The 13,696-nt window shown below is 49.2% G+C and overlaps 1 protein-coding gene across 1 annotated transcript in view; it reads left to right on the top strand.

Moving 5' to 3' along the window:
* Cfap251 (cilia and flagella associated protein 251) overlaps positions 1 to 12,500 on the top strand; it is a 69,623-nt gene extending 57,123 nt beyond the window's left edge. Inside the window, exons 20-22 of the mRNA XM_060382389.1 lie at positions 8,314 to 8,542; positions 10,010 to 10,111; positions 12,228 to 12,500. Coding sequence (XP_060238372.1) covers positions 8,314 to 8,542; positions 10,010 to 10,111; positions 12,228 to 12,340 — 444 coding nt within the window. The 3' untranslated portion in view covers positions 12,341 to 12,500. The remainder of the gene's footprint in view (positions 1 to 8,313; positions 8,543 to 10,009; positions 10,112 to 12,227) is intronic.
* The last annotated feature ends 1,196 nt before the right edge of the window (positions 12,501 to 13,696 follow it).

The raw sequence follows: 13,696 nt of genomic DNA, 5'->3' as shown, positions 1-13,696 counted from the left end.
AGAATTTCTGAGAGTGTTGGCCACCTGGCCAGCCCACACCCATGGCTTTGAGAAAAGCTACAGGACTAGGCATTCAGACAAGACCATCTCCTTAAAACCTTTACAAGGATGCATGCTAAACACACTCCTCCACAACTGTGTCTGCTGTCTGCTGGTCCGTTGGCACAGTGTAACCCATCGCTCTCCAGTCACTGTGAGGCCCCACAGTGCAGACAGAGAGCTGCTGAGAGGCAGCCAGGCCATAGAAGCCACAACGTGCTTCTTTTAACTGGAAAGGTCAAAGTTCTCTGCTTCACAAGGGCAGAGGGGCCAGGCAGCATGCTTACTGAGCACGAACAATGTCATAGGTTCGACACATAGGACCACAGAACGTGACAGTACAACAAAGACACAGGGACATGTTCTATAGCCACGGTGAGACCAAACCTTGTACCCGTGGATGGTGAGGAGGGCACTTATGCTTGTCCTGTCGTATGTCGGAGCATGCAAACTGCAGCTGTTCTGCATGAAAAGTGCCTCCTGTCTGTGGTTAAAAGCTGCGGCCATAGAAACTAAAGTGGCGGCACCTGTCCTCCCAGCGCGTGAAGGTGCAGAAGGATCAGGAGTTCAAGGTTATCTCCAGCTACATAGAGAGTTTGGGGCTGCTTTGGGGGTCCTTTCTATAAAAAAAAAAAAAAAAAAGAAAAAGCATTGATTGGAGGTTTAGCACCCTCAGTGACTTCTATTCTGGCATCTGTGAAGGTCTCAGGTGACATGTGCTGGGGGTTAGAGGAGACCGCGCCGTGAGAGCACAGCGAACCGCTCACAGTAGCAGAGGAGCTCCTGGAGTCTCCAGACAGCCACACTGGGTATCTGGCTGGCTGTGGATCACCTTTTTCGGCACTCCTTCCCTGCCCCAGATCAGTGAGAAAATGCGGGAGTGGACAACCAGGAGAGGGTGCGGGTTGTGGGTGGTGCGTTACTTCACAGGCCATTCCACTAGTCGGCCTTCCAGGGACCTAGCCACCAGGTGTGTGCCCGGATTAAAAAAACCGCCTGCTTCCTCTTCCTTACGCTCTTGCTTTCTCTCCCTCTCTCTGTCTTTCTCTCTGCATCATGGGCGCCCCTCCCCCATCCACAATAAATCTCCTTTTCTGTTGGTGGTGGGGGTCTCAATTGTTATTAGAACATGATGCGCTGTGGAAGGACTGACTTGCCATTTGCTGAGGATGTCCTAGAGAGTTTTGTGAGACAGGAAGAGGGTGCAGGGAGTAGTGTGGAGAGCCTGTGATCCCGTAACACGCTAATGGAAGGAAATGTGCCGGCCACCCAGCGCCACCTTCTGAAAACGGGAATGGCCCAGTTCAAGTGTGTCTCGTTCCTCTCCATTTAATAGTGAGCTTATAAAACCTAATAATAAGCCATGATTCAAAAGCCGTCAGTGGCTTCCTGTAGCTGACAACAGGGATTGCAAACCAAAAGGCCTTCATGGTTCTGCAGGAGGGCCTCAGGCCACCTCTGTGCTGCAGGGCTGGAGATGGCAACACCAAGGAACAGCATGCTGGATGTCTAAATGTTTGAAACGATTGGTCAAGTGAGAAATCATTCAGTAAATATTCTACCTCAATTAAAACAGTGCTGAGACTGTTCTAGAAGCTGAGTCACAGGAGCTAGGGCAGGAAGTGGTTACTCCAAATAAGGCTTTTGTGGGGAAAAAAAAATTTTTTTTTTGAGATAGTATCTTACTAAATATCCCTAGCTATCCTGGAATTCATTATGTAGATCAGGCTGGCCAGAAACACACAGATCCGTCTGCCTCTGCCCATCAGTATGAATTGTTTAGGAGTTTTTGTTTGTTTGTTTTTATTTATTATTTATCTGAAACAGGGTCTCTCTCTGTAGTCCTGGCTGTCCTGGAGCTTGCTTTGTAAAGCAGGCTGGCCTGGAACTCAGAGAGCGCCTCCTGTCTCTGCCTTCCCTAGTGCTGGGATTTTTGTGTGTGCATGTGTGTGTGTGTGTGTGTGTGTGTGCGCACGCACTCTCAGAAGCTAAAAGAGGGTATCAAGTCCTTTGGAGCTGGAGTCCCAGGGAGCTGCGAGCAGCCAGATATGGGCTCTAGAAACTGATCTTGGGTCCTCCACAAGCACTCTCCACCGAGCCATCTCCCCAGCCTGCTTTCGTGAATTTTAAGAGTTTGTCCACAGCCCATCACGCTTCACTTCCTTTGTTCACTCAGATCTTCATTCGCGTTTCTCTGTGCAGTCAGGCTCTGTCTATGTCCAGCAGCTGAGGACGTAAGAGTTGAGAGTCACTGCTGCAGCACCCCAGGGGGACAGATGCCAACCCAAACAGTGGGCTCACTACCGTGCAGCTCCCCCTCTCCTTGCTCTGCTGAAAGCCACAGGCTTGGAGCCGACTCTTGTCTGCATGGGTGTGACCTTTGTGAGCCCTCTTCCCCCCAGGCAAGTGTACAGCCTCCTGAGGACTTGTAAACAAAGCTCATTCTCTCCCCCCACCAACCCCAAAGTCAGCCCCCCCTTGTTAAAAAGCCCTCCGGGGCCATTTTTGCCTGAGCAGTTTGAGAACCCCTGCCTTCAAGTCAGGCTTCTCCACCTTAGCCATACTTCAAATCACCTGGGGAACTTTAAAGTAGTATGACTGACTCAGTGCCCCAGACTAATAAAATCAGGCTCTCTGGAAACAGGAACTTCCCTGAGAACTGTGACGACTCTCCAGGTAGATGGATTGGACCATCATCAGCGGATGATGGACTAGGATGAGAACGTAGACAGCCTGGCTGATGGTAACCAGAGCATTCGCGCAGGGCATCTGGGAGGGCATTCAGAAGGCACTGGGAAGGCCACACTCCCGCCACACTTCTCCTGAGCGGGAACTTCATTTAGACATATGGCAGAACCTGTCTCTGTCACTAAGGCCTGTAGATAGGCTCAGGAAGGAGTTTCGGGGGACGCCGAGCTGCCAACTCAGAATTTCTCCTTATTGTTACGTATCGTGTGATGGGCACACATGGACGCCAGAGGACAGCTTTCGGGAGTCAGCCTCTCACCAGGGATTGGATTTAAGTAGCCAGGCTTGTGTGGGATGCCCTTTTACCCACTGAGGCCCCTCGCCAGCCCCAAGCAGTGATCTCAGAGAGAAGGAGGCGTGTCACCTACTCAGTGGTTTGTGCTGAGAGCTCTCGCTGAGATCTTGGGACTCTCTGGGCATGACTGAGGCATGAATTCCCTTTGTCGTCATAGTCCCCTCCCCAGGAATTGGGTTAAATCATATATTATGTCAGTAATGTGTATGTATTATAATTTAGATACTTATTCCTTATAAATTTGATCGTATGTCATTAACACAGAATTATAACTGTTCCGCCATTTCGTGAATTCTAGTTAGTAAGCACATAGAAATGTAACAATCATGGTACAATTGCTGTCGCTTTAGTCCCTACTCTGTGCACTTTACTTGCCTGCTTCAGAAACAACCAACTACAGGCTGGGCATGTAGCTGAGATGGCAGAATACAGCATTCAGGAAGGCCTGGATTCGATCCGCAGCACCATGTAAGCCAGGCACACGTCTATGAGATCAGGAGTTCAAGGTCATCCTCGGCTGCATAGCAGGTTTGAGGCCAACACCAGCTGCCTGAGACTCTGTCTCAAAAAATAATTCACAACAACACCACCCAGCCTAAACAAGGCAAACCCCAGCCCAGTGCATATGTGTTTTACTTTGCTCCCCTCTCTCAAGGAGGTCGAAGAGAAGGAATATTGAATAGCACACTGAAGATCCCATACACAGAAAATAGCAGTGTTAGAATTTGAAGAGAGCGGGCTGGAGAGGTGGCTCAGCAGTTAAGAGCACTGGCTGCTCCTCCAGAGGACACAGGTTCCATTCCCAGCACCCACATGGCCGCTCACAACTGTAACTCCTGCTCTAGGGGATCCGACCCCCTCACACAGACATGCAGGCAGGCAAACACCAATGTTCACCAAGTAAAACTAAAAATAAAAGAGAATCTGAAGGTAGGGCAGATGGTGGTGGCATGCACCTCTAATCCTAGCGTGGGAGGCAGAGGAAGGTGGATCTCTGAGTTGAGGGCAGCAGAGCGAGTTCCGGGACAGCAGGGCTACACAGAGAAAGCAAAAAGACAACAAAGAATTTGAAGATATATCTGCTACCTGACATGATCACTTTACTGTCCACCAAGTAAGTAGTGGTGCGTGTATAGCTTAACAGTATTAAATTATCAACTTCTTTACATTTTATCATTTTAAAAATATTTGTGTGTATGGGTGTTTTACATACATGTGTATTGTACCCCCCACCCTCCATGTGTCTGGTGCCCACAGAGCCTGGAAAAGGGTATTAGAGCCCCTGGAACTGGAGTTACACTTGGGTGGCAGGAATCCAGCCTGGGTCCTCTGCAAGAGCAGCCCACGCGCTTCGCCACCGAGCCAGCTCTGCAGTTCCGACAGGGTCACAGCTATTAAACCTGGATGGAAGACACACGTGGCACACTTACATAACACGAGCAAGCGTTCATATACATACACTAAAAATAAGCCAGTTTTTAAAGCTCTTAAAGTTAAAAGTTTCTCTTTATATACATCTTTTGCCTTGTAATACTAAAATTATACAGCATAACATGTTAATATAACAATTTTTAATATACATAAAATTCACATATAATCTAATGCACAGTTGTACAATTGTGTCGCGTGTAAATGCTAACTGGGTAGGCGCCGACTACGAAGAGCGTCCTCACACACAGCGTGCACACAGTTTCAGTCACAGTTCCCCGGAACCAACAATGCTATTTCCCGAGAGCTCCGGCTGCCAGCATCTAGCAGTTCTCTTTCACACACAGGGGGGAAAAACGGTCACACCTTCTCCTTTCCTCCAATCTGACACATGTATTTATGCAGCAAAATTCCACAAGCGGAAGAATGAAAGCGAAGGCCCCAGCAGGCCCTCACGCTGCAGGGACCAGCTTGAGAGCAACAGGTTTCAAACCATCTCATTCTTAAGTATCTTTAAAGTGAAAGCAAATAATCCCTGGTTTAGAGACACATGCCTGAGTAACAAAACCGGAATAAGCCAGTAAGGTAGCAAGAAAAGGAATTTTCAGACAGCGAAGTCCATGGTGTTTAGGAAAGAGGCGCCCGCGGAAATAGAGGGCTGCTGCTGATTTTCCTCTTTAAAGGAGTGTGGTATCTTAAAAAAAAAGTGAGTGACTGTCTTGAGGTAGTTGGATTGCAAGTTAGGTCAGCAGAAATAAAAGAGCTAAATCGGACATGGTGGCCTGTATCTTTAATCTCAGCATTCTGGAGGCAGAAGCAGGCGGATCTCTGTGAGTTTTAGGTCAGCCTGGTCTACCTAGTGAATTCTGGGCCATCCAGGGCTCCTCAGGGAGGCTGTCTCAAAAATAGAATAATTTAAAAAATAAAATTAAGGTTAAAATATATATACACATATCTGGCTCAGTGGGTCTGGGTGCTTGCTGGCAAGCCTGATGACCTACGTTCAATGTCCAGGGTCCACATGGTAGAAGCAGGGACTTAACACGCGCAAGTTGTCACCAGGCTTCCATATTTGCACAATGGTGTGTGTGTGTGTGTGTCGGGGCGGTGGGGGGGTGTCACTGAGGCCAGGAGGCATCGGATCCCCTGGGTCTGGAATGGCCGGGGATTGTAGCTGCCAAATGTGAATGCTAGAACAGAACCCAGGTCCTCTGCAAGAGCAGCCACTGCTCGTAGCCACTGAGCCACCTCGAGAGTCCTCTCCCCATGCACGGTTCCCTTCAAGCGCGCTGCGTGTCTGCTGGCCGCCATGGGACGGCAGTAAAGTTTTGACACCGAGAGGCAGGGAGTGTGAGTCCTTAAGCTCAGATCCATTTTTTTTCTCTCTCTACAATTTTGTCTACTCTCTTTATACTGTTTTGTCAATTCCTGCAGTATTCATTTCAGAATCTGCTCGTCGGTTTCCGCAATAACAAAAAGGCCGCTGGGATTAGGGATTTCATTCAGCTGTTTCCCGGTGGTGCTCCGGGCCTGGCACATGCAGACAAGTGACCAGCGGTCAGGCTGGAGGGCCAGGCAGCTCCGCAGTATTAGGTCTTCCAAGCTCCAAATCAGGAAACCTCTCTATTAATTTAGCTTAGTTCAGTTTTTCTGTGTAGTCTTGGCTGTATTGGACTCGCTTTGTAGATTAGGCTGGTCTTGAACTCACAGAGCTCTGCCTGCCTATGCCTCCCTGAGTAATGGGGCTAAAGGTGTGTGCCACCGCCCCTGACTTTATTTAGGTTTTTCTTAATTTCAGCACTATTTTGTAGTTTTTAGAGCTTTTTGTTGGTGTTGGTGTTGGTGTTAAAAGTATTCCTAACTGAATTTGATGTTACTGGAAATGGAATAGCCGGGCTGGTGAGATGGCTCCACAGGTAAATGTGGAAACTATAGGATGTTCTCCGTTCTCACGTGCCCTGCGGCACGCATGCACACACGCATACATATGTTGAACTTCTGTGTGCGTGTGTGCTTTGCCTGCATGTATGTATGTGCGCTGTGTGCTTGCAGCACCTGATGAGGTCAGAACAGGGCATGAGAGCTGGAGTTAATGGATGGCTGTGAGCCATTACCTGCGTCCTCTGCAAGAGCAGGCACCCATCTTAGCTGCCATCTCTCCAGTCCTGATTCTCACACATTGACATGGTACCCTGAAACTTTTTACCAGTTCTAGTAGGTCTTAATAGGTTTTGGTGAATTTCTTAGAACTCTCTCTCTCTTTCAATCTCTTTTAAGACAGGGTCTCACTATGCAGCTCAAGCTATCCTGAAACCCACCGTTTTTAGACCAGGCTGGCCTGGAACTCACAGAGGTCCATGTGCCTTTGCCCCCCAAGTGCTGTCATTAAAGGTGTGCACCACCATAGCTATCTGTATACTGACTTTAAAAATTAATTTAAGCTGGCCTTGGTGGAGCACGCCTGTAATCCCAGCACTCCGGGAGGCAGAGGCAGATGGATCTCTCTGAGTTCCAGGCCAGCCTGGTCTACAAAGCAAGTCCAAGACAGCCAGGGCTATATGGAGCAACCCTGTCTCAACAAAACAAAACAAATTCTAAAAAATCTACTAGGGCATAAGTCACATATTTGAGTTTCTCATTGAAGTATATACTTAGTCAGAGATCTGCCTGCCTGTGCCTTCCAGGTATTGGGCTTAAAGGCATGAGCCACCACCGCCTGGCTGGAAAGTACTTTTTGTTTGTTGAAACAGCATCTCAGTATCTAGCCCTGGCTAACTTAGAATCTACTGTGGAGGCACCAGTTAGCTTTGAATTCAAGGCAACACTGCTGCCTCTGTTTCCCGGCCACGAGGAAACAGGGTGTACCACCAATGCCTGGCTAGATTCTGCCTTTAAAACAAACTAATGCGTATGTCTCAGGGTGAGGAAGTTGGTTGATACGGTGTGAAAAGTGACCCAGTAGAACGGTATACGTGACAGTCCGCATGGTATGGACAGCGTGACACCATCAGGTTGGGACAAGACACTCCGGACTGTGTGGCTTAAAAGAAGTCAGGGCTGGAGCGATGTCTCGGGGGTTTAGAGTGCTTGCTGTTCTTGCAGCAGACCAGCTGCACCCACACTTCAGGTGGCTCCCAACCATCTGTGACTCCAGCTCCAAGGGGCTCAACGCCCTCTCCTGGCTCACACACAGATCTATGCTCACACATGTACAGAGAGGCACCCACACATAGACGGAATTTTAAAAAGTAAGCCTTTTAAAAAAATAATTTATTTGTTCATTTATTTTATTTCAATGCCAAGCACCGGATCCAGCACTTAGCATGTCCTAAAGCAGCAAAACTTTGTCCTCCAACAGAACGCAAAACCAGTGTCAGCAGGGCCATGTGCTCCCGGTGACGGCTGTCAGGTTGACTCCTTTTCAGCTCCTCCTACACGCTGACACCTGCGCTGCGTTTCCTGTCCACAAGGACACAGGTGCACATGGACGGGGGCAGCCTCTGTTCAGCTCCAGGCTGCGATGCTATAATGATAGACATGTTGGATTGAAAGCCACCCTACTCCAGCGTGACCTCATTTTATAATTGCATCTGCAGTGACCCCATTTCTAATAAGGTCCCCTAGGTTAGGACTCCAGCATCCTTCCTGGTGGTGGTGGGGCACACGACACAAACCGCAAACACAGGTCCCCTTCCCATTTTCCACAAGTGGCATAACCAAGCTTCATTTCTAATTTTTAAAACCAAGCGTTATTTTTTTATGTTGACTGTAGCCTTTATTTTATCTTCTGATCTCTTCTCTAGATTGATGACATGCTTAATGAGATCAAGTTTAGCGAATATGTGACCACTGGGAACCTGATCGACAAAATCAACTTGCCGGATTTCCTCAAAGTTTATCTTAACCACAGGCCGCCGTTTGGCACCAGCATGATGAACATTCAGGAAAGCTTTGACGTGCTTGGTTTCACCAATTCCGAGGGGAAAAAGGCCATTCGGAGAGAGGACTTCCTGAACCTGCTCCTCACCAAAGGTAAACCCTGAGCAAGGACATCCTGTAGCTTCCTTGGCCATTCCCGGAAGAAAGAGCCTCGTTAGGGCGGGCGGACTCCTCGGGATCTCCATCTGAAACGGTGACCAGTCATATGACAGGGCTTCAGCCTCAGGGTCTCCTTGTCCTGTCTTGCATATATGACAAGTGTGGGTTAACGAGAAGGTGCCTGAAACGTGGTTCATGGGCCAGTAAGACGGGGCAAAGGTGTTTGCCACCCCGGTGACCTGAGTTCAACTCCCGGGACTCACGTGGCGGAAGCTGTACTCTGGCCTCCAGGTACCAGCCACGGCACATGCTCCCTCCCACCGCCCACAAAGCAAATCAATAAAAATGCAAAACAAAAAAATTTGCTTAAAGAAAAATGTGCTTCGTGCCGCTCAGCTTCCCGAGACTGTGAGCCCCAGCACCCTCACTCTGTTCTGTTGTGTAGCCCAGACTGGCCCTGAGCTGTGGTGTTCTCCATCCTCCTGCCTCAGCCTCCCTCCGTGCTCCAATCAGAGGCGCACGCCGCCACACCCAGCTTGGCTCGAAAAATGGGGAGGTGTTTGCCAGCTTATCAGTCTCCTTGGGCTAGAATGAGGTCAGGATGGGCTTGTGATGTCCAGCCACACTGCCATGGCCGTTTATTCCTGCCCGTGATGTGCCTTGCATTGTCTTACCTATCTGACAGGTGGGGGGGGGCTTTTTTTTTTTTTAATTTAAACTAGCATGGCATTAGAAGAAGAAGCTTGAAATAAACTGGAGCCCGTAAACTCCTCACGGCAGAGATGCCCTGCATCTTTCCACAAGCCCCAGCATCTTCTCCCTAGCTTTGGAAGGGGGTATCGTGACAGAATAGGCCTCGGGAGATCATCACAAGAAGTGGTAGATTACTTTTTTTAAAGCTCTCTGGCTATGGGCCAGTGAGATGGCTCATGGAGTGAATGTACTTACTGCTAAGGCTGAGGACCAAAGCTCAGTCTCTAACACCCAACTAGTGCCAGGAGAGAACCCCCAGAAGTTGTCCTTTAACCTTCCAACATGCACGCACTAAACAAGCAAATAATAAATAAACGTGAAATAAAAAATGTCTCTAACTAGATGTGGTGAAACACAGCTGCAGTCACAGCACATGGGAAATAGAACACGGAAGACCAAAATTTCCCAGTTTGGGCTCTAGACACAGCTAGTTGCCCAACATGCTCAGAGCCCTGGGTTAGCTTTTCAGCAATGCACAGACCAGATCTGGTAGCCTAAATCTGTAATCCTAGCACTTGGGCGGCGGAGGCAAGAGGATTGGGAGTTCAAAGGTCATCCTCAGCTTTGTAGTTGAGCTTTGAGGCCAGGCTGTGACACATGAGGCCCAGCCTCAAAACAAACAAACAAAAGACCTTCTACTGACCCTCAAGCCTGAAGTTAGCGGGAGCCCCAGAGTTCACCAGACTCCTTTTCCACTCCAATGCCCAGGTGAGCACATGACAGAGGAAGAGATGTATGACTGTTTCGCGACACTCTTTGGCCTGAATCCCGAGGGATGGAAATCGGAGCCTGCAGCCACCTCCCACAGAGGTACTTGGCCTTTGTCTGGGCTTGTAGCCGCCACTCGATAGTTTGGTGTAGGACTTAAGCGCGTTTGTTTCTCCCAAACGATGCAAACCACTCTCTTTGGACCCTACACACAACAGACTCAGTCTGCCGGGACTCCCATGCATAAGTGATGACGGAGCAAGTGAGCTGTGGCCGCGTCTGCCAGAGGAGAGCACTGGTCCCTGCTCTGCCTGTCCTGTAGTGTCTTCCAATCTTGTTCCCTTCTTTATTCCAGTGGGCCATTCTGTATCTTGCCAGCACGGGCCACTCCCGGAGGGGACAGTGGGGCAGCTGGAGAGAGAGGTGACAACTGGTTTACAAACTCGGCTCCAAGCTGCCAGAACTTGTAAATTCCTTCTATATCTCCTTCCCTGTCCTCCCTCTCCTCTCCTTCTAGAATTCTTTCTTTCTTTCTTTCTTTCTTTCTTTCTTTCTTTCTTTCTTTCTTTCTTTCTTCCTTCCTTCCTTCCTTTCTCTCTCTCTCTCTCTCTCTCTCTCTCTCTCTCTCTCTCTCTCTCTCTCCCTTTCTTTCTTTCTGAAATAAACTCTCAGTATATAGCCTTGGCTGGCCTAGAACTCACTATGTAGTCAAAGCTGGCTTTAAACTCACAATGCCTGGCATTGGTTTTTTTGTTTGTTTGCTTTGTTTTGTTTTTGTTTTTTTGCTTTGAGATTGTCTTTTTATGTAGCTGGCCTTGGACTCCTGATCCTCCTGCCTCTACCTCCCAAGTGCTGGGATTACAGGTGCATGCCACCATATCTGGCTTCCATGTCTTTTTCTTAGAAGTTTTCTTTTATGTCTTTTATTTTCTCTCTCTCTCTCTCTCTCTCTCTCTCTCTCTCTCTCTGTGTGTGTGTGTGTGTGTGTGTGTGTGTGTGTGTGCTTGAGTGTGTAGTTACTTCTCTCCTTTCATCATGTATGTCCTGATGCTAGAACCCAGGTCTTCAGACTAGGTGACAAACGATTTCACCCGCTGAGCCATCTCACCCACCTTTCTAGTTCCTTTCTTTGGTTATTTATTTGCTTGTGAACATGGGTATGACATGTATGCTCTTGAATGCATATGCATGCCTGTGTGTCTGTGTGTGGATGAGGAGGCCAGAAGTGACATCATGTGTCTTCCTTGATCATTTTACTATAGTCATGAAGACAGGGTCTCACTAAGTCTGGAACTCTTCACGTATGGCAAATGTGCTCAGCTAGCCCATGTCTGCCTGTCGAGCTCTCGGCAGAAGCATCCTCCATTGCTGGGCTTCCGCGTGGCTTCCGGAAATCTGAACTCTATTCTCAATGGTGTGGCAAGCTCTTTATCCTCCAAGACACGCCCAGCTTCAAGTTCTCTGAGGTCATCCTAGCCTTGGGGTATGTGATGGTGGAGGGCTTCCTCACATGCTGTCCCCAGCACCAAAGAAAGCTCCTCTTCTTGCTGTACCTCAAGAATGCCGCACCTCTTCTTAGCCAGTTGTCAGTAACAAATGTTACTGTTGTGAGCTTACATTCAGGAAGAGCCAGTTCAAACAGCTCTTCCAGGCTTGCTCAGGCCAGAAAATCTCTACCAACAAGCTCAGGGTAGGCGGTGGTCAGGAGCCACAGCTCCAAGACTATGGAAGCAAAGATTCCTGGCCCGTCTCCCTGCCGCCCTCTTCCTTTTACTGTCTAGCCAGGTTTGTTAGGACGTTGGTTAATGGGACTCTACTTCATAATGAACTGATTTGAAGAGCCAAGGCCCTTAGCACAGAGTATTGCTGCCTACTCAACCCCCTTTCTTTCAAGGGTCTTGTTTTATGTGGATGGGTGTTTTGCCTGTGTGTATGTCTGTGTACCATTGTGCATGCTTGGTGCCCAGAGAGGTCAGAAGAGAGCATTGGATCCCCTGGAACTGGAGCTACAGAAGGTTGTGGGCCACCGCACTGGTGCTGAGAATCCAACCCATGTCCTTCAGAAGAGCAGCCAGTGCTCTCAACTGCTGAGCCATCTCTCCAGCCGCCTCCCACTTTGGTTTCGTGTCGTTCATTCCCTTGGGTTTTTTGAGGGCTCCCTATGATGAGGAGCCTCATCACTGGAAAGGTATTTGGTTTTCTCTTCTTGCCTGTCTAGAACAAGAACTCTGCCTCGAAGAAGAACTTCCAGACGAAATCACTGCAGAAATATTCGCGACTGAAATTCTTGGCTTATCCTTTAACGACGGTTCTGGACAGTTTGCCCAGTGAAGTCCTGGAGAAGGCTGGCAGCACAAAGCTCTGTGTGTGTGCGTGTGTATGTGTGTGTGTATGCTTGCGAGTTTGCCAAGAGGTGTTCCTCTTTTCTGCCCATGCCCACCCCACCCCCCAATCCTCAGAGCATTTAGACATTAAAAGTAAACTTCACACAGCTGGGCATTGTACTGTCTGTGAAAGAGAAGAGCAGGTGGAGAACAGGCCAGGCAGCCTGAGGGGCCTCAGCCAGTGGCAGGCCTTCCTCATGACATGTCCACTCCATGGCAGTCCTCGACAGCCACTTGTGCCCTTCCCCTGGAGTGCTGCCTGTACCGTCGGCCCCTGCTGCTTGGAGGAGGTGTCCGGGGCTCCTGGGAGTGCCAGACTCTCTTCTTTCTCAGCAAAACACCCAAACACCCGTGTGTGGCTGTCACAGCAAGCATCACCGGCCATGCTCAACCCCGGTGGCAACTGCCAAAGGAAATGCAGAAACAGCCTGGGTCCCAGAAGCCACACAGCGCTGCCCCTTCATGGTGCAAATGACAAGTGTGGCCCCACCACCTCACGGTCCACCAGGCTGCAGTGCGCACGGGGGCAGGAGCAGGGCCATTAGAGGACACTTCCAAGTCACAGCAACATGCGGTTCCCGCCCTGTGCTACAAGTGAAAGCTGTGGTCTGTGTTAGAATTTTAGAGCTTTGCCCTCAGGTCTGAGGTCTCCTTCCAGCAAGTGTGCCCAGCAACACCTGTCCATCACAGTCTAGCATACCTGCCCACCCCCACCAGAGCTTTCCCAGACAACAACATTAAGAAAATGGTTCTTTTTTGGGGGGATGGGGTGGAGGATTAAACTTTTTAAAAATACTTTCTTTCTTCTTATTTTATGTGCTGTGGCATTTTGTCTGCAATGTATGTCTGTGTGATGGCGTCAGATCCCCTGGGATTGGAGTTACAGACATTTGTGAGCTGCCATGTGGGTGCTGGGAATTGAACCGGGGTCCTCTGGAAGAGCAGCCAGTGCTCTTAACTACTGAGCCATCTCTCCGTCCCCAAGAAAACACTTCTGATCCTCTTAAAGAGCCTTTCTCCTATATCGTGTGAGAGAAACGGCACCACATGTGTGCACACGCACCGAGCTCCCCTCATGGGTGTGCACTTGCAGGCTTGGCACACTGAGAGTCTCTGGAACCATCTGGAATGAGGAACAGAACCATGTGTCGCGGCAACCTTCGGCAGGCAGCGGGAGCCGAGGTTCTGCGGGCACCGAGGTTCTGCGGGCACCCGCTTGTCCAAGCGTGTCACCAGGGCTTTGCCACCTGGTTTACGCTTTGTTCTTTAAAGAAAGAAAAGAAAAGAAAGAAACCACGCAAGA

The sequence above is a fragment of the Meriones unguiculatus genome, chromosome 4, assembly GCF_030254825.1.
Source record: "Meriones unguiculatus strain TT.TT164.6M chromosome 4, Bangor_MerUng_6.1, whole genome shotgun sequence".
NCBI lineage: Eukaryota > Metazoa > Chordata > Mammalia > Rodentia > Muridae > Meriones > Meriones unguiculatus.
Note: the sequence above shows the minus strand (reverse complement) of the source record. Positions and strands in the feature narration are given on the sequence as shown.